Source organism: Pararge aegeria, chromosome 13 (assembly GCF_905163445.1).
Source record: "Pararge aegeria chromosome 13, ilParAegt1.1, whole genome shotgun sequence".
Classification (NCBI taxonomy): Eukaryota; Metazoa; Arthropoda; class Insecta; order Lepidoptera; family Nymphalidae; genus Pararge; species Pararge aegeria.
The window spans coordinates 6,768,960-6,795,385 of record NC_053192.1 but is presented as its reverse complement, the minus strand read 5'-3'; the positions used below and the strand labels follow the sequence as shown (position 1 = coordinate 6,795,385).

Here is a 26,426-nt window from a genome sequence, read left to right as displayed (position 1 = left end):
TGTTAATGCTGTTGGCTGATAATGAGATCCAGGTACACACTACACACAATCCATTGTTAGGGTGCATTTAATTCTATGGCCCACTTCACAAAAAAGGAGACTTTTTATTCCCTTTATTTGTTACATAGAACTAAAACTAGCATTTACAAACTGCTGTACAAAATGGGATTCTAATTGTTCCCAAACTTGAATTTCAATAAATTGCAAGTGGCTAGTTTAATAATAATAATAAAGTTGATAACTATGATTGTTCTATATAACTATTTGACAAATGAAACAAACTAATAATTAAAAAAAGATAAAAGAAAACTTTAGCCAACCCCTTAATATTTATCTTCTCAACATTAAAATAGTTAATTACTGTATTAATCGGCTTGGCATCATCAGAATGGACCTTTCCTCATATTAATTAATACAGAAATGATGGGTATATTAAATACTGTAGATTGGTCGGAATTAATAATCAGTATAACAAAACAATTATTTATTTTCAACTATTATTATCGGGTTCAACAAATGTTTCAACATCAACCGCTCCTTTCCTGGACTTTTTCCCACCCGGCACTTTGGCGTTGAAACTCTGAGCTGTTCTTTTTCTCAGCATATCAATGTCTTCATTCTCATCAGTTTGGTCAGCCCACTCCAGGACCAGTCGTCTTCCGTACAGATGGGTTGATTGGCATAGTGCTTCGAATGCGGACTACAAGAGATAAGGTTTAAAATTGAGATATTGGACAAGATGGCAAGGTTTATTATCGGCCAGTGTAAGTAGAAATTTGCCCAAAACTACTCCTCACTACTGTACTATTGAAAAGATTTCTAAAAATAGCTTTGACAGTTCAAAGCTACTTTTATAATCGCATAGTTTTGCCGAAATATTTTTATCTCAGTCCCAGCCATAAAAGTTTACACTAATGCTTTTTCCTTCTTTACTACAAGACAGTTTTTTTTAATTTCACTACAACTTAGTCCTTGACTGCAATCTACACTGCTGGTAAATGATGATGCAGTTCAAGATGGTAACAGGCTACTCTGTAGGGGTTAAACTTGTAGTTAAATTAAACTCAACAATAAGTTTCTACGCGACATCGTACCGGAACGCCAAGGGGCCCGACTTATCGGTAGGTTGGTAACGAGCCACCACTAGAGCCTCCCACCAGACCAGACAAAATTCAGATATTATAAATTCCCAAATTACCTATTACGCGCAATACCGCTTCACGCATCTAGGCAGAATGGGCAGCGATAATTCTTAGAGGCTGCTACTCCATTTAGAAGTAAATTAAAATCTGCTCTAAATCTCTCTTCTATGATATGTATGACGAGACTACCCCATAGTGGATTATATACAGTTTAAACACTAATGATTATTAAAAAGTCTAAACAGATCAATAATTGAGTCAGTGAATTATACCTTTGCATCAGTTTTTGAATAATAATCGACAAAGGCGAATCCTCGATGTTGGTCAGATCCAGCTGTCAATTTCTTAGGCAACCGCAAAGTTTTGATGTCGCCAAACGCTCTGTAAATGTAAAGAACTAACTCAATAAACGAGTCGAATAACTACGCAGAATGGAACAGCTAGTCACCGATCACCGAAAAACCGATTTGGATGTTTTATTATGTACTGTTTGCCAGTTGTCCCAATTTAATAAATTATGGTCTGATGAACCTCGGCAGATAGGCGTAAGGGAATTCCTTCATGGATTAACTCACAATTATTGCGTAACCTAAGTATACTGTCCAACTATTAGAAATACCTATTATAAAACATATACCTAAAACCCGCATTGGGGGTCCCTCAGCATGCCCAAAAACCCTGGGACTAGGCCTTGTCACTTTTGTAAGAACCCATAATAGACTAAGGATTGGCTGCATGTGCCCAGCAGTGGGAAAGTCTAAAAAATCTATGGTGATTATAAAACATTTTTAGAAATCTATCATAAACATAGTTAAGATAGTAATCAACACATTAATAATATTATCAGCGTTAGATCATTATCACTATCGCGATCGTTTAAAATTTGGGAAATAAAATTGTACGTTTACATGTTTTGATAAGTATAGTATTATTAAATAATCAGGTTTATAGAGAGAGATCCGTTAACATTTTTGAAACAGGTATTTCTGCCTTTTAGGCTATTCCTTTAAGTTTTCAGAATCAACTTTTCCTTTTATTTAAGCCATCCATCTAAGTATTGTATTAAACAAAGAAATAGGTCCTACCATCTTAGAGTTCATGCACGGGAATTAATTAATATATAAAATCTAGGTTAGTAATAGAAAATAAGTCTGGCCGCGTTTGTACTTTCACTATTATGTAGAATATTAAACACCGGGAACCTGGAATACTTTTTTATTTATTTATTTAAACATCTTTATTGCGTAGTAAAGGGGAAATGTTATTACTTATGGGTTAATTAAAAGCGCAACTATGTTATTGATGTAATAATAATAGGATTTTTAGTAAATGTAAACCGACAACTGGCTCTTGGACTATTCATCGGAAAAAGTTGTTGCTGTAAACGTTATCAATTATTAGATTATGTTATCAGGATTTGATAAATTCGGAAATTACTGGAAACAAATTTAATTTGTCATTAAAATCGTAACACTTTCTCAATTCCATTTTGTGACGTTGGGCTAGACCTAATCCATACTAACATTATAAATGCGGCAGTCTGTCTGTTTGTTTGTATGTGTTCTAACGTTGAACCGATCTTAATGAATTTTGGCACGCGTGGAGCTTGCACCCTATAGATGGATATATATAGATAGTATAATATTTATCTCGGAATAGTTACCCACATTATTAAAAAAGCTGCATACAAATAGTTTAAGATCTTTCATTCCGGGAAAATAAAGGGTTCCTACGGGATTTTTAAATGCACAAAAGCAGTGCCTACCCTAAAATTGATGTATAGCTCTTATAGGGGAAGGATTTATGTCATTTTATGCAATTTTCCCTCGTATGCATACCCTGGTAAGAAACCCAGTGCACGCCAAGTTGCAGTAGTAGTAGAGGTTTTTATTACAGAGCTCGTCCGTGGTGAAACGAGTACTACGGCCACACCACGCTTATTTTGACATTGACCATCTGCTTGACCCATATATATTATAATAAAAAAATAAAAAAAATAAAACTTATAAAAAACTACTCCTTTATCGTTTTGGGATACAATATGTGTTCTTACCTGAATATTTCGTGCAGTTCATTTCTATTCGCTTGAAATGGTACGTTGCGCACGAGCAATTTTGTGCCATTTTGGGTGGTGTCTTTTGCACTCTTCTTAGAAGAGTACACCTGGGTGCTAAAAAAACATTAAGCATATATAACCATAATAATATCTATGTTTTACTCGTTCGGTTTTGTACATCATTTTATATTCAAAATCACATTTACCGCATATGTTCAATTGGATGCAATTTATATATTATTATCCATGCAAGCTGCAGTAGAGTTCGCCGAGGGACTTACAATATATAAAATAAATAAAACAGGAGTTTTAACTAGGTGGTAGTCCATTAGCGGAGTGATGTGCGTATTTTCCCTGTATTTTTTCATACAAGTTTAATTTTTATGTGGTCAACGAAGTTTAGTAGTTTACAAGCTTTGAAATAATGGGTCGCTAAATCATTCGCTCAGATTCATCTATAGCGAGCAATTTTTTCTGCCCTTACCACATATAACTATAATATTTTGAAGGTTGCAAGCTAATTTATTATTGAGCGATTTCGTAAAATTCTTTTGCTTTTTTCTTATCTGTAAAATAACCCGCCGAAAGATCTACTACCTACTAGATTTATTTCAAGATTATTTTTTAGACCAGCGCGTTTGGAACTACTCAACGTAACTTTGGATTTAAGTTAACTATGTATGTAATTATCACAGTTACAGCACAATATGTATTAACGTTTTTCGCGGACAATTTATGCATAACATCCTAATAAAGATCACTGATTGTAGGTAAAAAAGTAAAAGCGAAGTGAAATTACTTTTTAACCAGATATATAATTTGAAGTGCTACAGAAAATACACACAAATATTCAAATTGAATACGTTTGACAGAAAAAAAAAACAGATTATTAAAAACTTACGAATTTCCCTTTTCAGATCGTTTCAGCTCTAAGCTTTTTCCATCGAGCGTGGAACCTTGCAACTCTTTAAGAGCTTCGTTAGCGTGTTCTTTTTTCACGAACTGAACGAATCCATAGCCCATCGACAATAAGTGGCCGGGGTTTTTCGGGTCCCTTTTCTTTGCTACCGTGACACTGTGTATTCTCCCACAACCGGAAAAATGCTGTCAACAGAATATCGACATTAGGAAGAAAATACACATAAGTATATATAAAAAAAGTACAATGGTATACCTAATAATAATATTATTACGTATTACGTAGACCAATTGATAAAATGTTTAATTTTTTAAGAATGATAAGTTTATTATTATAATCTTATTTACTAAAAAAAATTATGGATTTTATGGGATATTACAAATAAACATTTTTTTAAGGCCAATAAACAAACGTGGCATAACTATAATACTTAAGAACTATTTTAAAATTCCTATTGCGTTGAATAGACCTTTTATCGAGAAAGGCTAAGCGGAGCATCAAAGAAAAATGTTGTACAAACGGGAAACTTGAGAGCTTTCGATGCGTACAATGCGAACTGCGAAAGTTACTCCAAAATAATCTATGCCAGAAATGTTCCTCTATGAAGTTCTGAAAAAAAATCCACGACAGCGTATGTCTATCTTTTAAGGTTGACTACGTACGCGTACGAAGTATATAGTCACATTGTTTCTTATTAAACTTTAATTTCAAAGCTGCCAAAATAACGTAAACTTACCTCTCTTAACGATTCATCCGTTGTTATGAAATTAATGTTTTTAACAAAAAGTGTAGTATCGTTTTCTGGTGTTTCCTCTTCAATACTTGCATCAATTTTAGGCGCTTTTTGTTGTTTATCCTCCTCTTGTTTCTTGTCTTTTATAATATCTCTTTCGTTTGGTTTCTCCTTTTCCTTTGATTTGGTTAGTTCTTTTGAGTGAGTCAACTCTTTCACTTTTTCCTTCGTGTTAGTCAGTTCTTTGTTAACTTCTTCCGTCTTTTCTGCAGATTTCACGAACACATTTTCTGGAGCCCATTCTAAATACAATGGAGCCGATTTGAACTGCGAGTATGCTAATTTGCTAAAAGCTTTTTTAGCTTCGAAAGGCTCTATAAAGTCCACAAGTGCCGTTATGCCGTGGTTCGGCATTAAAAATCGAGCTAAGTGTCCATGTTTTTCGAATAAAATCTTGATTTCATCTTTTTCTGTTCCAGCCGGTAGATTTTTAACTAGGATACATGTCTTTGATCGATTTTTGGCAGGCTGGAATGCAATAATCACCATTTATAATGTACTAATTACAGTTAGACAGACAGTTTTTCCTGGCTCCTTGGTTGAGAAGTTTATCTACGGATCTCAAGGCACTGGGTTCGATTCTCTGGTTAGACCAAGATGTGTTATGTATTAAATTTTTCTGTTAGAAATTCTGAGTTAGAAAATTCAGAGTGCCTTGGAGTGCCGTCGCGCTTTAGTACTGGTACATGTATTAATAGTCGTCAAAGCAAATTCAAATCAAACCGCATTGGCGCAGTGGATGGTCTGGAGTTAATGCTCAAAAACCAACTTTCGTATATTATGTTCGGTAGGCATACTTTTACCTTTTACCGATCGATTTTCACTAGGCAACCCAACTTGTCTCTGGTTTTTGGCACAAGGTGTGGTATTTTGTGTTTTTATTGTCTTATTTTTCATTATTCGTATGGATTTAAGGTTTTAAAAAATACTGAGTTTATAATTCTTTCGTCTATCAAGTGGCAGTTTACGAGTCCCCTAAACTTAACGATCCGCCGAATCGATGTCGTAACTTAAGACGGTGCCTAAGGTCGTCAGACATCACATAAGAGTTCGTGAAACGTTCTTTTTCTCTAGGAGTCACCTGAATCACTAGATATCCGATTAAGGCGATTCCTAGATTTAGTGAAAACGGGCATTAGACTGCATAACTCATAACCTTTGCGTAGCCGTTTACGTATGCATAAAATAATAAAATGTTACTGAGAAATTTACATACCCTATTGAATGCATCTAAATAGACTCCGTTGGATTCCAAGAACGATTTGGTTTCGGCAACCAGTTGTGTTTCTCCGAGGGCTAGCCGCACAGCAGCACTCGTGTCTGAAAAAAGCTACAACATTAATTTCAGTACAGCTAAAACCTATTGATTTAAATTTTTAAAAGAAGGAATTGAAAATATCACTTGCTTTACAGGGGAAGGAAAATACTGTGAGAAAAACTGTATGCCTGAGATTTCTCCAAAATGTTCTCAAAGGTGTGTATATTACCAATCCACACGTGGCCAACGTGGCTCTACATTCTGAAAGGAGACCCATGCCATGCGGACAGTAAATAGATTGATATTGAAGATTGATGATTCAAGTAGTCATAAATATTTATAGTAATAGGTATCTCAGAACAATTTACGAGATCATTTTGAATGGAAAAGAATTATTCAATGTATGCAATATAATGGTTTTTTTGTTCAATATATTTTGGTATAAATGTCACTCTCCGGTCCTTAAATTTTCTCTTTGCAAATGAACCCCTTCAATTTGTTGCTTGGTTGCTGCGCGATAGTACAAGAAAAACAAACAAACACACTTTCACATTCATAGTCCATACTTTAGATACCATATTATTAGTACGCTTATAGCACTGTCAGGTTGGCTGGAAGAGATTGCTTGAAGGTTTTCCCTCGAGAACTACGTAAGGAATCGACATAAAAAGTAGGCTATATTCTTTTCCATGTCAAAGCCAAATTATATCCCAATCCGTTCAGTCGTTTTTGCGTGATTGAGTAACAAACATCCACTTTCACATTTGTAATATTATAAGGATTCTTGTTATTTTGTGTTATCTGTATTATTTTTTATGTGCAAAAAAGTGTTTCTTAATTTTTCGCAGTAAAAATTCAACCTCAGATTGACAGACTCTGCGGCTGTTTGTAGAAAGTATTTCTTGCATGCCCTGCGAAATGTTGTTCTGTTTATAGTCGATAGATTTAACTTACCATCAGGTTGGCCCATCACCTTGGTTCGTCAATTATTACTATTTTTTGTATTACACTACAAGTTAGCCCATGATTGCAATCCCACGTGGCGGTAAGTGATGATGCAGTCTAAGATGGTAGTGGGCTAACCTCCCATGACTGCAATCCTATCTGGTGGATGATGCAGTCTTAGATGGGCTAACCTGTTAGGGAGTGTAGCTGTTATATTTAACCCACACCCCTAATCGGTTTCTACGCGCCATCATACCGCAACGCTTAATAGCTAAGCGGCACTTTTTTGTCGGTAGGGTGGTATCTAACCACGGCCGAAGACTCCCACCAGACAATAGAAAAAACTTACTTTTGTTATTATCGTTCAGTAGCTGCTCTTTCGTTGTGTTGTAGTTGGCTGCGACAACGTCAGCGACTGCGTTCACGCCGAGGAACAACACGTTCCAATTGTGCGACGACTTCGCTTGCTGTTTTAATTTCTTTGCTTTCTTCTCCTTGAATGATAGGCCTTCTACAAGTTTGGATAACACTTATTACTTAGAAATCTTTTTTTTGAAATTTATATGTATACTAGCGTACCCCAGCGCCATCTGTCGGGCTGATTTGTAAATCTAAACCATCCAGGGTGACACCCAAACGCATACCAAAAAATTCATTCAAATCGGTCCAGCCGTTTAGGAGGAGTTCAGTGACATACACACGCACACAAGAAATATATATATAAGATGTAAACATATATATTTTTAAATTTTAACCGTATTATTTTTGGTCATCGTAACCTCATCCTGCATGTTGGTTGCCTGCAGAAATTGCTTCAAAGCAATATAGGAGATAATATTATTTTAATATTTTTGATATTTTGTTTTAGAATTCAAATTCAAAATTCATTCATTTCAAGTAGGCCTAATATAAGCACTTTTGAAACGTCAAGTCTGTCTATTTGTATTGACTCTACCACCGGTTCGGAAGGCAGATTCTACCGAGAAGAAGCCGGCAAGAAACTCAGCAGTTGCTCTTTTCCAACATCAACAATTTACATTTTACATTTTAACATTAATTTTTCTATCTTGTGAGAGCTGAAAGCGGAGCCGGATGCTTCCAAGCAACCTTGTCATTAAGAAATTCATAAATTGTATAGTAACCTCGCCGTAATAAATGAATCTCAATTCTTCCTAGATATTAAGGCATGTGATTGTGTGATGTGAAATTAGACGCAGATATACAACGTGTAAATGAAAACCGAAATTTACTGTCTCCGGGTCTTATCATTGAAACCGAAACGCTAATAGTTATTGAGTAAACCACTGCCATAGTTTTTACTGAAATAAATCAGATATAACCTAACATCACATGCAAAATCAAAATCAAGTGGCTCTTGACATTTTATTAGGTATGCGTTGCGTAGCGTAAGTACTATATCAGTCTTTTATCTTCAATAGGATTGTCATAAGTAAACACTTAGAATGTTTTGAATTAATTTGTATGGGGAAATAGCAAAATGCTTCTTTTGATTTAACATGTTTATAGGGTGATTTCTAATGAAATGTACTTATGCAGCCTTCAACAGTATTTCGTAATTCGCTTACACGTTGCATTTCCATTTTTTTAGTGATTAAACTTTTGATTCTTAAGTTTTTACTTTAGTTTCGAGACGCTGGGACTCAAGGCTGAAATGATTGCATGCGTGAATAAAAAAATCATCAGCAGTGAAGTGTTGCCCAGTATAAAATTTGCTCCCTACTTCTTCCAATGTTGCCATGTTATAATTCTCCATTTATTTAAATTGAATTCGTTCTTTAACCAACGCCATTCTTCAACCATTGATCTTTATGTTAAGACCAATAATGCAAAGACGAAGTATGTCGGCTAGTAGTAAAATAAGCGACTAAGACACCGGGAGGTATTTTTGCATCGTTCGAGTCTATGTAGGAATGAAGTGTATCGAAAATGCACCCGTATTTACATCAAAATACCCACCAACTCAAGGTCATGAACATCGGTTTCCTAATAAGTAACAAATTTCCTATTAAGTAAATAAATCCTTATCAATTTAATAAAATAACTGATAAATATCAATTGATAGTTATCAAAAGTTTAATTATTTACCCACTTTATAAATTTACTGTAACATAAGATTGATAGACAAGATTTACTTACCGTCATTATCTTCATCTTCGAGTTTCTCAGTCTTAGCGGGTAACAAATGCAGCATTCGACCGCAGAACGCCGTGCCATCGAGCTCAGTATAAGCCTTTACAGCATTTTCCGGTATCACGAATGTGACCGTGGCAAACCCCTTGGGCTGTCGGAGGATTGGGTCTATTGGCATGTGGACTTCCGCTAAGGGACCTTTTTTTTTTTTACATAAAAAAAGTTGTTTGGGTTTCAGCGAAATTAACGTATCCTACAAATTACGATTCAGTAAAAATTTGATTTGAACTTAGAAGTGGTGCAATGGTAAGGCTTCGACTTCCCTTTCGAGGGGACCGAGTTCGATCTCCGGTACCCCTTACTTATCAAAGTTATGAGCGATTTTGATTTAAACAATTAAATATCACTTGCTTTAACGGTGAAGGAAAACATCGTGAGGAAACCTGGATGCCTGAGAGTTCTCCATTATTTTCTCTTGTGAAGGGGCGTGTGAAGTCTAACAATCTGCATTTGGCAAGATGGCGACCACAGCCGTTTTCATTCTGAGAGAAGACCGTTCAACGAATGAACCAGGAAACCAGAGTTGTTTGTTTTTGAAATTTATGACATATTATGCTGGTCACCCATCCGAAGTGATGTTACAGACAAACATCATTTTACTACACTAGGATATATTACTTGTAACACTCCACAAGACGACTTGAATATATGTACCTACTTTCGCGGATTTTGGATTTATACAAAGGCTTCACTGATGTGCTCTTATATTTACGCATGGGGCAATGGGTGTTTTTTTGATAACCTAACTGGTGCAGTGATCAGCGCTGTGGTATAATAAGTGTATAGTCTCGGATTCAATCTTCAATGGGACAATATCTGACTTTGCTCTGGTCTAGTCTGGCGAGAGGCTACGGCCTTCGCTAGTTACCATCCTACCCATAAAGACGTGCCGCTAAGCAAGGTTTTAATATACCTACTATACCCCTAACAGATAAGCTCACTAAACTATTAGACTGCATCCATCACATTACCACCAGCCAGGCGGCACCAGGTGAGATAACAGATAAGTGCTAACTTGTAGTGAAATAAAAACAAGTGGGTCCACTATGCGAAGAAGATATGAGGACCTCTGAAGCAGATTATAGGAATATAACGTTTTAAATAAATCACGTCATCTCATTGGTTAATGGCACGTTAGCTTTGCTCGTCAACACAACTATAATGGACACCAAAACCTGCATAGAAAACGGTGTAAGTACAGATAAATGAGGCTACCTACAACTTGGGTTGTTAGAACAGGGCGGTCCTTTGTATGACGTCTGAATTTGCATACCCTGCGAAGTGTTTAGCTGTTTATAGGCGATGGTTTGCCACTAACCACCATATGCTTATATTATAACAGTTGGGCCATATGCTTGGTCCATCAAATGTTACTATAAAAAAAAAGAACATGACGTAAGAATGCATATCCATTATAACCTGTATCTATCTATAACTAGCTGTCCCGGAACTTCGTACCGCGTATAGTGTTTTTTTATGAATGTTATGTTTTAATACTTATTATCTTATTCCGGTCTAAGAGGAATCCAAAAAAATGAAATATCATAAAAATTGGTCCAGCCGTTCTTGAGTTATAAACGGTGTAATTAACACAACCTTCTTTTATATATATAGATTTATGCTAAGAAATATAATTATTTATGCAACTCGCTTACCATATTTCTCAAATAATTGTGTGAGCTCTCCTTCCGACACGACGTATGCCAAATTCCTTACAAATATGCTACCGCTTTCACCTATGCTTTCTTCATTACCGTTTCTCTAAAATAATGATAGAATCACCAATAACTGAATAAATACATTTTTAATGTATACCTACTACTGAGAAAAGTACTAGTGAAAATACAATAGAGCATGTCATGCAAGCAGTGTAATTTAAGAAATGATTCAGAATTCCGGGGTTCGATTTCCAGGAGGAAAATTTCCCATTTCCCAATCACCTATTCTGGAGCCGTATTACAGCCATCATTTTGCAACACATGAATAAAGTGTATTGAACTGTTGCCGTTTATTTAAAATGAGACTGCGTTAACGAGTAAGTAACGGTTTATAACGACCTACGTATACAATACAATAATGGCTTCAGACTATTGTTGGGGCTGCCGCGCTTCTGTAGTGCATCAAAAATGTTTTCGGAGAATCATGTTGATGACTTTTACGCAATCATGAGAAAAAAATCTGCATCAATGATGACAGAATGCGCGGAAGCTCCAACAATATTTTGAAAATATTAAGAAATAAATGGGAAAAACCCTTTATGGAGCACTGGGTTGGTACACAGTCAAGTGCTCAAGAGGGTACTAACCTTGGTTAGAAGATTCCTAATTATAATTTTTTTAAAGGTTTGGCCAATTTTAATATACAATATAGTGAATAAGATAATTGTTATTGTTGTAGGTATGGAGTTTTATCTAAATTAAACGTTATTATTAATATTATTATTGTAAAGTTGTAAGATACGACTTTGAAAGTGATTCCTTTGTGTGGTACACAGCTCATGCGTGTTGCTTTTACATAATTTTTGGTTGTTTTGTTGACGAGAATCATTGAAAAGATAATAAGAATCAAATTTACTTAATAAAAATATTTACCTCTTGATTTTGTCTACTGTTTTTTTGTTCCTCTTCTTCGACTGCTTTCTTTGCTCTGTCCTCATATTTATGTACGTGTAGGCGGTGATTGGCTAGAAAAGAAACTCAAAATTTTACTTCGCAAGACTTTTAATTTTATTTGACTTAAGTACAATAATTATTAATGTGATTCAGAATAATTGTGAAAACCAAAATCGGAGGAGCTCGAAATTTTATAAATGATCGAAGAGACCGTATTTTGGTAAATCTGTGCGTGTAAAGAATAAAGAAATAAAAAGTGTCTATAGTACAGAGTTCTCTGGTTGTTGCAAATTCACATCAAACTGGCTGGGCCCGAGTTGCTGTCCGCGGTGAATAAGTCTGCTTTTAATTGCCCACTTCAACTCACAATATCTTGCCAAATATACCAATCTATGGTAATACAAATTATATAACACCATTACAAAACAAATAAAACCGGAAAAAACGTTTAAATAAAACTTGTTACCCAAAAAGATGCAGGTAAAAAAAGATTTACGAATGCCTAGAGGCTCAGGTGATGTCTATTTTTTTGTTTTTTAACCATCTCTTAGGTGATAACTATTGGTGAACGGTTTGGTATGCCTCCTTAGATTCAGCATAGGTTATTTAGGCATTGCGTTGTTAGTGAAAGCTAAAGTGTCATTAGCATATTCAGAATTGGTTATTCAGTTTATGTTACCTATAAAGAGTTTGTCCTTTGTAAGTGCCTTATTCAATTCTTTTTCAGTTCTAAAGCCCACATAACAGAATCCAGTCAGTTTTCTCTCTTTTCCCAGGGGCAATCTTATAGAGAATGGTACTAGTGGTTTGAAAAACGCCTTAATGTCTTTCTTTTTACATTTATATGGCAAACCAGTTATCTGTAAAAAAATGCATTGAGGATTTATTACTTTAAAGAAATTGTTACTTATTTTCTGTAATATAGCAGTTTCATTTTTGTGTCTTTTGGAGTAGACTTTGCGACAGCAGGGTCCAGAGGCACAAGCTCTTTTTCAAGAATTATCGAAAAGGGTTATCAAGTCTACCGGTGATCCTACAGCAGCCAGCCAGCGACCATCCAAAGGGGCAATGTTTCCAGCATATTAGAGACTGTGCCTGGCTGCGGTGGTTTTGAAGACGTTTTGGATTTTATTTCATTTTTTTTAGGTTATATTTATAAAACAAATATGAAAGAAATAAATAAAAAAAATTCTGTAATTAATCATAAATGTTTTAAACTATACTATTGTGCGAATTCAATGCTTAGAATTGGGAATCAACGATGCATCATGTTTAAGCACATTTTGTTGCCTGACAGAGAAGAAAGATATTCCATAGGGAAGAGAAAGAGATAGAGAGCTATATAACATAGCTGCAGTTTTTTAGTTTGTGTAAATCCTGATATTTGTAATGTTACAATTCATTAATTACAGTTTATTTCAAAAGTTTAATTTTGATTATTTATGGTGTATTTGTTATGTATGGTGCTGCATGTTTTTTCATATGTAGTTTGCTTTTACTGCTTGTTAAATTTTACCCTGGGTTGGAGCATAGTTTCAATTCAAATTTGAGGCTGAAAGACGAAAGCTACAATGAAATGAAAAGCAGACTTACTTTGACATAAAATAAAGGTCTGTTCCTTATTTTCTTAGGTTTAACTTCAATTTCTTCAGTTATTTCCTTGTCTTTCTCTTCAAAACCATCCACTTTTTTCATTAGCAATTTCATGTACTAAAAAATTAACTTTAAATATAATTGTAAGAATAGGTTACAATTGCTAGAGTGAGATATCCATAGAATAAGTGCCTCACTTATAAGAAAATATTAATGTAAGATTGCTGAACCTCAATATCCGCTCTTGCACTTTTGTTAATAACAACATTTTACGGCCCATTGGCGCAGTTTGCAGCGACCCTGCTTTCTGAGTCAAAGGCCGTGGGTTCGATTCCCACGACTGGAAAGTGTTTGTGTGATGAACATGAAAGTTTTTCAGTGGCTGGGTGTTTATTTGTATATTATAAGTATTTTATGTATATTATTTATAAAAATATTCATCAGTTTTCTTAGTACCCATAACACAAGCTACGCTTACTTTGGGGCTAGATTGCGATGTGTGTATTGTCGTAGTATATATAAAAATGTTATATTTTTTACTTGTGTCTCATATTATTACAAAATTTGTTTAGGTGTTGAATGAAATGTTTTTTCTGATTTTCACCTAAGCGATTACACAATTGCATGTTTTTATTTTATCTGTCCAACACTCCAATAACAGGACATCATACAAATATTAGTTTATTAATGTACCACAGCTGAAGCTTTGACTCTTCACACCGTTCCAATGTGGATTGTGAAGCCAAACATAATATACAAAAAACTATTAGTCCTTAGATAGAAGAATTGTATGACAATGTTTTTTTTCCCATGAAGCTTAACAGTTCACAAACATTTATAGAATTCAGGTATTTACAGTATTCTCTATTTAATTATGTTATATACTAATTAAATAGTATATGTACTTATTTCTCTATGTAATAGTATTAATCATTTTACCTCTAAGTCACTGATTCCAGTATTAGCAACTTTCTTTTTCTTTTCTTTCTCTTGAGTAACATTTTTGGGTGCCTTTTCAGTGTCTTGTTGGATTTCCTCTTCAGGTTTCTCTTCTTCCATACCACTGTCATCACTTTTACTAGTTTCTTCTAAAGCCTCTTTGATCCAAACTGTTTTTTCATTAACATGAGATTCTATGAACTCTGCAAATAATGGATCAGCTTTGTGCTAGAAAGTAAAAATGTTAAATAGTTATTTCTTATCTTATAAATGCTTCACCTCAAAAATACAAATTTTTAAATCTATATTTTATTTGTGTATGCGATATAGTAAATTTACTTTACTAGACTCTAACAGCTGTATTTAACGAAAATTTACTATGATTTTACAAAAAGAAAATCCTGTGTGTTGATGATTGCTGCATAGTAAAACTGTTGGCAGATGAAGTACTTGCTGAAGTGTTTTAGGAGTTTTTCAAAATAGTGGTGGTTTTAGTGCCTTAGACTACATGACAATAGTTAAGAACATTTACCTTTTTCAAGAGTTCTTTAATTTTATTCTTATTCCTTTCTGCTTTGCTTATCTTTTCTTTCTTTGGTTTGACGATCTCTTGTACATCATTTTTGTGAAGCTTTTTATAAGCTGTGCTGTCAAGTGCATATTTACTCCATGCTTTTGGTTTCTTTTCGTCACCTAGGTTAGCGCAGATTTCTACATTGATTTTCATGCTATTAACAAATGTTGTATCAAAATGATCTCTTGCTGCTGAAGCTTGTTCCTCTGTTCGGTATCCCACAAAACCAAAATTTCTAAATTTTCCATCTTTAGTATATTTTAATTGGACATCAGTTACTTCACCTTTTTCACTAAAGATCTCCTTCAGCTTTTCTACAGTTACCTAAAAGTAATTAGAGGCGTGTAATTGCTGAAAGCTAAGTTTGTTTAAATTTTAGTTTAAAAATTTCTCACCTTATTTGGTAAATTCTTAACAATTAATCGGGACATGCTTATTTATATTGATTCTTAGAGGTTAAACTTTCAAACAATCCATTTTTTTTATATAAACTAACACTTGGTAAGAGATAATAAGTAGACAATCTAAATATTAGGATAATATTTATAAAAACAAAAAATTAAACACGTGTTTTGGTAACATGCACAAAATATTTTTTGCATTGAACTGTGTATAAATGATCGTTGTCAAGATTTTGTTTTGACTTTTTAGTGACATTGACAACATGAAAATACTTGAATTTTCTGGAACTGAAAGTGCTTTTACGGCTCTGAGCTCTAGCACATGTAATCGTATGTACGTTAAACGCATAAATGCGCTAATCTCAGAAACGACCTGTCGAAATAAGTAAAATATTTTTACATTAGATAGACCGACAGGACGGTAACCAGTCATAGCCTCATAGCCTCACAATAGGCCAGATAAAAGCATATTATGAATTACCGCTATTACCCCGCCGGGGCTTGAACCCGGACCTCTCACTTATAAGACCTCTGCGCGACGGATCTCTTTCACTCACTCTTTAGTAAATAGTGACTGAGATACTACTTTAAAAAATTTAACTTCGTTTTATTTTAGTTTGGATTTAATTTATTACTCATTTTTCTTAGATCACTTCGGCTTATTCCTTATTGCTCAATGAGAGCAGGAAAATATATGGTGGCAAGACCCTCTTTGATTTTAATATTCTTGTTCTTCACCTACCATAGAAGATATCTGACACAGATAGGAGACAGTCGGTCAATTTTGTCTCTGATCTTTTTTCGTATTTTGTCAAATGTCAATGTCAATGTCTTAAAATAACAAGAGCGAACATTGCAAAAAAAACCTTAATTTACTAATTACTACTTCAACATAATTATTGCAATTGTTTAAACGGAGGAACTTAATTTCTTTCATAATGTCTACAGCAATGACATTTGGGCAGAAACAGTTTATACCTACACCTCCAGATAAAGGAAGTTTTCCACTTGACCATGATGGTGTTTGTAAGAAATCTATGATTAAATATATGAATTGTTTATTCAGTAACAACAGCAACAATTCTATGTGTCGCCTCGAAGCGAGGGACTACCTAGCCTGCCGAATGGAACACAATCTAATGGCCAAGGAGGAATGGTCCAAATTAGGTTTCAAGGATGTTGATTTAGATATAAGTGAAAAAAGAAATAAGTAACATTTTTTGTATTCTTAGTTTGTGTATAAAATTTGTAAGCATTTTTACCTTGTAAGCTGAATTCTTTATATAAATTAGAATTATAAAATTATCATATTTAAATTATGTATGAATTACTGCAATTTATTTCTGAAAAATCCAGATATTTCATCTCATCTGCAAATATTTTAGAAGACACTAATATGAATGAAATATTTTATTTGACTTTATACTAAGAACCTTGTCCAGTCTAGTCAGATTCTTCTTGTTTTGTGACTGATCTATAATTTACAGGAATAAATATTGATTTCAAAGTATGATCCCCGGTCTTTGGCTCTTTTGTAGTCTGGTTGTCTGGTAGTAGTTGTAAGTAGATTTGATGATCATTGGGTTGAGTTATAATATTTTTTAATATTTAAGCAGTTCTATGCTCTTTAGAGCAAAAACAAGTGATGTTTCTAAGCACACCAGTGTTGCGCTGGTGCTGGAAAGTTTGAGCATCAGCCATTTACGGATAATTAATTATATTTTATGTATTGTTCTATCCTCTGAGTCTGAGTCCTCTGAGTACAACAAGTATCTTCGGTAAGCTAATACTTAAAATAAGCTGTGCAGTTTAAGCTTATTGTGAATACAAAGTTTTTAGCAGATTGTTTGTTCTGGCCTAAGGCCTGTATTAGTAAACCAAATTTAGGCGAAAACAGGTTCAGTCAATCAATGTATAATGATACATGAGAACCTGTTAATCCTAGCTTGAAGTTGAGATTGGATAAGATGTTGATAATCACAATCTTCAATTTATTGCTTATCTATAGTATGGAACATGGATACACTTTTTAATGCAAAAAAGAGCCTGGGAATAGAAAGGGCTACTTTTTCCACAATATGGATGCCATTGCTGCTTCCCTCTGTTCCATGATTTGGATTGTAATTGAGATTGAAGGCACGGGCTGCCATAGCAATATCTACCTAATACTTATCTATTGTCTCCCCCAGCCTGGGGGAGGCAAACGAAGATAGGTCTGTCAGGTCAGGTGTTGAAGGACTCAAAGAAGAAGGAGAGAGACTAATCTATTGTAATTTATTACTTGAATTCATCTAACGTAAGGTTAATTTGCTAGCACTTACCTACTGGAACCACACCTACTGGAACTGCATAAGTTATAAAACAGAGCAGTCCAATAGGAATGCTTTATTCTATTTTGTTTTTTGCTAGAAGCTGTTTCCAGATTAATAAGTAGCTGTTGCTTGTGACTTTGCCTGCATAGCATTTCTAATAAATACCTACTTACGAAAGCTTCTCAATAAATTCATCCCCTATTCTGCAATCATACAGGATTTCAATTTCATAATTAAAGATGCATTTAAGTCAATACCTCATTAAGTATCTTTTCAATCATTATAACAGGAGATTTTAATGCTCCAACTCCAAAAAAGTTAAAACTTTTATACAATTTTCTAACCTGCATTTCACTCAACCCATTTAAAAGGTTACAACTAATTTTACTATCTTTACTCTACTCAAAATCAGTTCAGCTTTTCAAAGGTTTCAAATGTTTTAAATTTTTTGCTTATCTGTTTGACCAGCAAACAGATAAGCAAAAAATTTAAAACATTTGTTTTATTATATTACGTTGTTCAAGTGGGTAAGAATCATATTAGGCGTATTAAGAGGCGGTCATTTCGAAATAAAGGCGTCTTTCTCCTAGACTTCGTCAGCAGATGTCGTTATAATAATAAATAATAATAAATATACTACTACAATACACACATCGCCATCTAGCCCCAAAATAAGCTTAGCTTGTGTTATGGGTACTAAGATGACTAATGATTTTTTTTTTTAAATAAAATACTTAGAATATACATATAAACACCCAGACACTGGGAAACATTCATGCTCATCACCCAAACATTTTCCAGTAGTGGGAATCGAACCCACCGCCCTGGGCTCAGAAAGCAGGGTCGCTGCAAACTGCGCCAATCGGCCGTCAAGTTAAGTAGAAGAAATAAGTCTTGCTAATATTTGTTGTTATCCTTTAATGATTTAATTTCCATCCGGTGTCGAGCCCAGGGGCTCTTCTGATAGCGAGGGTTATAAGAAGTAATTTCATAAATTGAATTATTATGTTACCTACAATCATAGTTCCATTGTATACCAAATGACCAGTTTCTGTGTGTTTTCCACCAATCGGCACTGGGACAGCTAGGTGGCAGCTTTTACTCCTTCTCATAGAGGCAGAAGACCCATGCTGGTAATGGGTTGATATGATGATGATCAATTCGCTTTAACTCCTTCTCATAGAGGCAGAAGACCCATGCTGGTAATGGGTTGATATGATGATGATCAGTTCTGATGGTATACTGAACTATGCAATATATATATCTAAAAGATCAGGGTTCAAGGTTTATGCCAAAAATAGAAATACCGACACTCTTAGAAAATTGTTTATTTCATCTTAATTTTTAAATGTTTATTGTTTACCTAGATTTTATTTTAGACTGCAATTACAATTAGTTATGTTGAGTAGATAGCATTTATTTTAAAGATTACAAATTTTGAATTATTTTTATTGCCAATGGCATTTTTTTTTATAAAATTAAATATCACAGTTATTATTAAATTATTTGTGACCAAAGTTGTTGTAAAAACTACTGAAGTCCATAATAAAATGACTTGAGAGGTACAAAAAATGGTCTAAAATAGGTAGGTGTCTGCCATATTACCCCTAAATTACTAAAGCTAAAAATTTACTCGTAGGTTTATTTTATATGATTGCACAATATTATATATTATGTTATAAATTACAGAATAATATTGATTTGAAAGAATTATATTTTACTTGAGTAACAAAAGTTATGGTTATTCAATATTGATACATTACTTATCTACATTTAATAGCATACAAAAATACTTATGTATGAATTGATTCTGTACAAAAACTACCTATCAAAAGCACCAATTTCATTCTGGAGAGCTTCTGATTCACTCATGCATTAGCAACTCAGATTTAATATGACTTAACAGTACAATAATAAAAGTATGAGTAAATGCTCAACTTTTAGAATCCTAGACTCAAATACGGAATATGTAATAATAATTATATAAACGAACATCCAAATACATAACTTATTAGTTAGGATGAATTTAATAGATACGCACAAGTAGAGTACCACATAATATAATTAGATACCAATTTATATTTTATTTATACTTTAATTACTAGGCTTTAATACATATATTTTTTTCATAGGTACTTACGAGTAATAGATAAGTATAATTTAATAGTTTGTCTTTACATTTACTATTATGATTAGACATACAAGTAGCTACTATCATTTACAAGTTACAAAATATGTGAACCTCTAACCAGCTTAGTAATAGTTGTTGTAAGTTATATAGTTATATTGGTGGCGATTCTGCTGTACTTACACAAATCTCTAAACGAAACTAAATCGACAGTTCTTTTCTACCTAGTGCTATCCTTTTTTAATATTTTTTGTGTAAAAGGGACAGCACTAAGTTTAGCCCTGCCATTTTTGTTTAGTGAAGATAGTTATGTACCTCAGAAATGGCCGCGCCCATATATTCACTAATATTTTGAGTATATTAGCTCTTCAAAAATTTCTACAATATAAATACTTTGCAATACACAAATAGATTATCATGTTATTGCTATTAAGGCAAACTTGTGGAGTTAGTGCACTGTTATAGGTATAATTTTTTTCTAATAGGTAGATAGATATATAATATATAGGTATAACATTTTTGATTAACATTATGACTTTAGAAAAATAAAGAACTATACACGCATCTAATCATTTCGTTCTATGACATATGTTGTTCTCTATTATGAAAATACTGACATCAATAGACAATACATTCTGTACACAAGCTAAACAAATGGTGTTATATACCTTACATTAAAATAAACCAAGAACTCGATCACATTGAGATCAATATGTACATACAACATTAAAAATTAAAAACAAAATGCCTCATAATATTATCCTACTATTCTAATAGTTAAAAGTCTTTAAAGTATGAAGTTTAAGTTAATACAATAATTTACATACTAAAACAGGCAGTGCAATGTTTGCGCAATTTATTTTATTTACTTAAAATACTAAGTCTTACGTCAGACAGAATCGATATGTATACTTGTTGATTCAAACACATTTAACGCATAACTTTATCTATAATTTGGTTCAATCTCTGTTTTGAGATTAAATAATTAATTGATAGTGGCACACACAGTCTTTATAATTTCTTTATTTTATTAAAGAATATACCGCATTAGTATTAAAAGTACTAGGGAAGCACCGAGCGAGAGGTTGTTATCGTTAGAGCTTGCGGAACTAGGAGAGCGAAGTGTTGACCCGGGGGCAGGAGGAGCTCGGAAAGGAGCGCGGCGGCCAGCGCGTTCTTTTGGACACTGCATCCAGTATTGTGCAGAAGGAAGCTGTCTCTCGTGTTCAACACGCATATAAAGGTCGTTGAACTTCCAAAAGCCCTTCCCTTTGAAAAAATAGGTCTTACCTGTAAATAAATACAAGCGCATAAAATATCTATCTCACTCGATTAATAGATTGCTTTCGGAACAAATTTTTATAGTCAGAGCACAGTTAAGTTTCTTACCATCTTTCCATTGGAACACACTGTCAATATTGTATCCGACACCCTTCCACATTGCCATGTCGCGAGGATAGTCTAGCTCTACGCGTCCCACTTCTTCGTCGAATCTGTAAAAAAAAAAGCACAGCAATGAAGTAATTGTCCAAATGTAGGTATACAGAACTAACGGCCCCCCACGATTTTTTCCGCGTATCTACAGATATAGAAACTTGCTCCCCTGACTTTTTTTATAACTTTTAAAGAGAAACAATTATGTAATACATTATTTTGGCGCAACTTTAAACGTTTACGCATATATGCATTTGAAACTTTGAAAAACTTTTCCCGTTTTTGCAACATTGGTCGTATGTTATTTATAGCCGAACCAGTATATAGTTCCTGAGATAAGCGTACTCAACCAATCAAACTCTTCAGTTTTATAATATTAGTACTATAATATTATCGTACCCATAATAATGTCGTTGTATGTACCCGTTGAACAATTTTTAAGAAATAGTATAAGTAGATTACGAAACGATAGCAGAAGTTAGGTTTTTAATAAAGCATAAGTATACTTACTTCCAGTACATAGTGCCACTGTAGAAGTATGTTTTGCCATTGTGCCCCCAAACCATAGCGCCATCCAACTTTTCCAGATGTTCCGGTAAACCAAGCTGAACCAAGCTTTTGGGATATCCCGGCAGTAAAAATTGTGAATCGAATAAGTACAACTGCTTACCTAAAAATAATCAATTACTTATATAAAAATAGGTTCGCGATTAGTTGAAGCAAATAATTTCAAATGTCTGGCTGTTGCCCGCGACTTCACCCGCGTTTTATCGAGTTTTATAGATAGATATTTCGCCGGGATACAACATATTCTAAATCCGTCTCCAGCACGGCTAGCATAGCCGGGAGGCTAAATTATATCCCCCGATTATATCCTCGCACCTCTAACTTTCTAAGTTATGTCTCAAGGAAAACATCGTGAGGAAACCTGCATGCCTTAGAATTGTCCATAATGGCAAAGGCATGTGAAGTCCACCAATGCGCACTGGGCAAGCGTGGTAAAATACGGCCTTCTCATTGTGTACAGGAGATCCGTGTCCCGTAGTGAGACGGTAATGGGCTGATGATGATGATGATGATTACATTATCGAGGTTAAGCTATGCGTAGGTAATTAATGCTATTTTTTTTAAACCTTGCGGGTAATTTCAACCAGCAGGTTTTCCGGGATAAATAGTATCCTATGCCCATTTCGAAAATGCAAAAACTATTTCATCAAGATCGGTTCAGCGGTTTAGCTGAACATAGGTAACGAACAAACACACAATCAGCCACACTTTCACATTTATTATTTGAGTACGGATCTTTATCAAGATATTTTAACTTACCAATGAAGAAAGCAATTTTACGGTCCGGTCTTTCGTACACGGCGTCAACATGAGTGAGATTTTTTGGTAGCTCTGACCACATCCTTGATATTTCTATAGGGTATCCGTTGTAACGATTGTTTGCGCCTATTCTCCAGTGGTACTGAAAAAATACGAATAAGTATTTACTTAATATCATATATTTATCAACTAAAATTAAGTACTGATTGAAAATAATTGTGTAATTACCCGATTTTTGAAAATGAAGAGTTCACCCCGTATAAGTGTAACAGCATCGTAAGAAGTATCACAAGTGTCAGGTTTATCTGGGGGTGGGGTCGGTTTAATTGTCGTTGTCTTCGCAGGATACAATGGTTTTCTCTTTGGATAGTCTTGACCAGGATCAGTAGGGTAGTTCGGTTTAGGATGTGTTGGGTATTCGGGCCGAGGATGAGGATATCGGGGACGATATGTAGTTGCATGGGTCGTTGTTTCTGTAGGTCTAGGATAATGATGGTTGGTGCGTCTTGGATGCTCCTCAGTAGTTGTGTAATGTCGCCGGTCAGGGTAATAGGGGTTTCGATCTGGGTAATTTGGATAATGAGGCCTATCTGGATGGCTTGGCTTTTCTGGATGACTGGGCTTATCTGGATAATACGTGGGAAATCTGCTAGGCGTGTAGGGTCGATGTCGTTCAGGATGATGCTGATAAATGTAAGGTCGTCTTGTAGTCGTCGTTGTTGTAGTTGAAGTGGTTGTTGTGGTCGGTGGAGTTTCTGCTGGCTTGTAGTACGGAATCTTCTCCCACGTTCTTTTGTATTTAGGACCTGCACACATTGAATTACTTACATTATTTATCAGTGGTAATTCCGACTAAGCGGGTATAGCATTGGTTAGAGCTTCAGCCTCTATTTCAAGGTTACCGCGTTGGATCTCTGACACGCACATCTAACTTTTAGGTGTTATGGGCGTCTTTTATTTAAGACATTTGAAATGTCACTTGCTTTAACCCTAAAGAAATCATCGTGAGGAAACCTGTTTATCTGTGAGTTCTCTATAACGTTCTCAAAGGTTTGTTAAATCTACCAAAATGCACTTGGCCAGCGAGGTGGACTACTTGCCTAGGGATTAAGCTATCCATATTCTAAGAGGAGACCCGTGCCCTGCTGTGAGCCAGTAATGGATTGATAATTCAGACAACCACTTATTTAGAAATATCTTCAGAAATTTTAAATACAAAATTTCACATTTATTACAATAAGTAAGATACTTTTCAACGAAAAAAAGATAGATTATTAATCTGTATGTACGAAAGGGAAATTATGCGAGCTTCATACCAAGGAAATACAACTACACAGGTGGGTGTAAATGCGGTCACTTAGAAAAGCAGTCTCTCTGTTACAGATAACCTTTGATGAAAGGATTTAGCTAACCAGAATGCTATTTTTCATGGTAATTTCTGTTCTTTTCATAGACATCATTAACAGCCCATAACCGGCCCAATACGAGGCACCAATCCCCTCCCACAGTGAGAAGGGTTAAGGCTGTAATCCACTACGCTGCTCAAGCGCGGATTTGTGAACTTCTCACGCCTCTAAGAACATAACGAAGAACTCTCAAGCATGCAGGCTTATACGTGATATTTAATTGCTTAAAAAAACGCTCATAATTGAGAAAAGTTAGAAATGCGTGCCGGGATTCGATTTCAGAGCCCCCGAAAGTAAAGCCGAATTTGTCACCACTAGGCTGTCACTGCTTCATTTAATAGTACTATCTAATGTATCAAATGCCCGTTTTCACTAAAACTGAAAAACGCTTATATCAGATGCCTAATGATTTAGGCGATTCTTAGATAAAAAATGTTTAAACAACTCTCAGATAATGATTAAGGACGTAAGGCGCCATCTAAAGTACCACCCCGATAAGCCGGTGCCTTATGGTTAAAGAACTCGTTAATTGACATTTCACCGGTGAAAAAATGACAAAATAGTTTATTTTAATAAAAATCATACGAAAAATTAAAAATATGAGAATACAAACACAAAATACCTACTACAACTTGTGGCAAGAATAAAAGACAAGTTGGTTATATGAGTTTCCACGTGAAATAAACTGGTGAAAGGTTAATGAAGGCCTAGGAATCTTCTTAGATTAGGTGATACTTACCAGGTTATTACTTAGGCTTTGTCTTGTCGTAAGTAAAAACGGGCAATAAGTCTACTAAGTAAAAATCATAAGCAAAATCGTAATTGAATACTTACCATACATTTGCTGGATACCATTCCTGTCGTCATCGGGTAGAACGAAATTCGGCTGAATTCCCTGGTACCATGGGTACATCAGGGCGCCCTTTACTGAACTATGACTCAGGCCGAGCGAGTGTCCAAATTCATGAGCGGCAACGGCGAACAACGACGTCCCTGTAAAACATTGCGTTAATATTGGTCAATGTTTGAATATGGCTGCGTAAATACGAGTACAACACAAAGCGTCGACATATCCGTTGTTCGGGTGAATTATCACGCGTGCGGTGTTATAGGGCAACCTTAGCACGGTAGTTGTGTTTAGTGTGCCGGAGTTGCGGTTGGGCCTCGTATTGGGTTCCAATCGTGTTTGTACTACATGCATCGACCGGGATTACGTTGTCGGTGCTCGTGATGTATCTACTCATGCCGTACCCGTACCTAATCCTAATACCTATCTACATTTTGTTATATTCCGATAAACAATTATTTGAGTTTGTTTATTCTATTGAAATGCTTATTTTGGCCATCTATTTATGAATCGTTTAGGTAAATGTGATTGGGATTAATATGTTCATGCTATCTTATTTATCTTTATATTTAGTGCCTCAGTCTATCAACACCTAATTAATTAATTAATATACGAGTACACACTCGTAGGTACGACTCTCCATTCTAGAAGCACTAAATAGGTAAGTATAGAGTCAGAAACTTCAATTTGTTACCATATTGTAAATTTATATTTAATATTAAAAGGTATGTTATGTAATTTTTTTACATAGATTTTGATTATTAGTCCCTACTTATATTATAAATTTATTCTGTTCAACAATAGTTTAGAAACTGAAATGGCTTATGCGTGAATAGTTACCAAAATGTAGTGTACAAAAAGTATATTTTTATTATCATTATTATTCATATTTCGTGTTGATTAATTATTTATTAGAGTCGGTATTAGCTATAATTATATAGCCACTACAATATACAACTAGCTTGAATGCTGTAGTGGCTTAGTAAGATTTTATGCAAATTAAATGCCTCTCCAATAGGCATATGCCTAGCAATGGGACTTCAATTAGATTGATTGTCGTGATGATTCTAATATCTATTTATAGGACGTGTCTTATTGAACGATATATCTACAACACTTGCAACAATTTAGGCACAGCAAATGGCTCCTATGAATATATCACGTTAGCGTCGAGGGTTTTTGATTGTAAAACCCACGACAAGATGTAAAATTATTGACACTTTGCGTTTTTTTATGGTCTTATATTCTGAACAACCAAATATATGATTTAGATAAAACCAGGAGCACAGAAAAGATAATAGATAATACCTAACTAAATACAACGATAAGGTCTAAATGCTCTGAAGTTGAAGCGTTTCGTTGGTTAGAATCCACAAAAGATTGCAAGATGTGTAATTGCGCATTATGAAAATAAGAAGAGAATGATTCAAATTAAACCCGCGTTACGTTTGTTTCCAATAAGAATTATTAAATTACAAATTTAAAATTGAATGAATGTGTTTATTTTTAATGTTAGCTGTTTTAAGTTTT

General features: G+C 34.6%; 3 protein-coding genes across 4 annotated transcripts in view; 1 reads left to right on the top strand and 2 right to left on the bottom strand.

Annotated features, from left to right (window-relative positions):
• Positions 1 to 469: 469 nt before the first annotated feature.
• On the bottom strand, positions 470 to 15,644 carry LOC120628789 (probable RNA-binding protein 19). The gene is made up of 15 exons (XM_039897409.1): positions 15,438 to 15,644; positions 15,001 to 15,366; positions 14,469 to 14,696; positions 13,530 to 13,646; positions 12,616 to 12,796; positions 11,916 to 12,007; positions 10,980 to 11,085; positions 9,271 to 9,462; positions 7,463 to 7,624; positions 6,127 to 6,230; positions 4,854 to 5,378; positions 4,100 to 4,302; positions 3,196 to 3,312; positions 1,415 to 1,523; positions 470 to 700 (listed from the first exon to the last, which is right to left on the bottom strand). The coding sequence occupies exons 1-15, from the start codon at positions 15,471 to 15,473 to the stop codon at positions 491 to 493; spliced, it is 2,748 nt and encodes a 915-aa protein (XP_039753343.1). The 5' UTR covers positions 15,474 to 15,644; the 3' UTR covers positions 470 to 490.
• Positions 15,645 to 16,271: 627 nt separating this feature from the next.
• LOC120628754 (cytochrome c oxidase assembly protein COX19) lies at positions 16,272 to 16,953 on the top strand. Its single transcript, XM_039897363.1, has one exon. It carries the CDS (start codon positions 16,382 to 16,384, stop codon positions 16,655 to 16,657), a length of 276 nt encoding a protein of 91 aa, XP_039753297.1. The 5' UTR covers positions 16,272 to 16,381; the 3' UTR covers positions 16,658 to 16,953.
• A 2,294-nt stretch (positions 16,954 to 19,247) lies between these two features.
• The window catches only part of LOC120628673 (matrix metalloproteinase-2-like), a 236,229-nt gene continuing 229,050 nt past the window's right edge, over positions 19,248 to 26,426 (bottom strand). For both annotated transcript variants that reach the window (XM_039897225.1, XM_039897226.1), the window contains exons 7-12: positions 24,884 to 25,042; positions 22,872 to 23,449; positions 22,644 to 22,785; positions 21,828 to 21,987; positions 21,273 to 21,376; positions 19,248 to 21,173 (exon numbers count right to left, since the gene is read on the bottom strand). In XM_039897225.1, the coding sequence (XP_039753159.1) occupies positions 20,914 to 21,173; positions 21,273 to 21,376; positions 21,828 to 21,987; positions 22,644 to 22,785; positions 22,872 to 23,449; positions 24,884 to 25,042 (1,403 nt within the window). In that variant the 3' untranslated portion in view covers positions 19,248 to 20,913. The remainder of the gene's footprint in view (positions 21,174 to 21,272; positions 21,377 to 21,827; positions 21,988 to 22,643; positions 22,786 to 22,871; positions 23,450 to 24,883; positions 25,043 to 26,426) is intronic.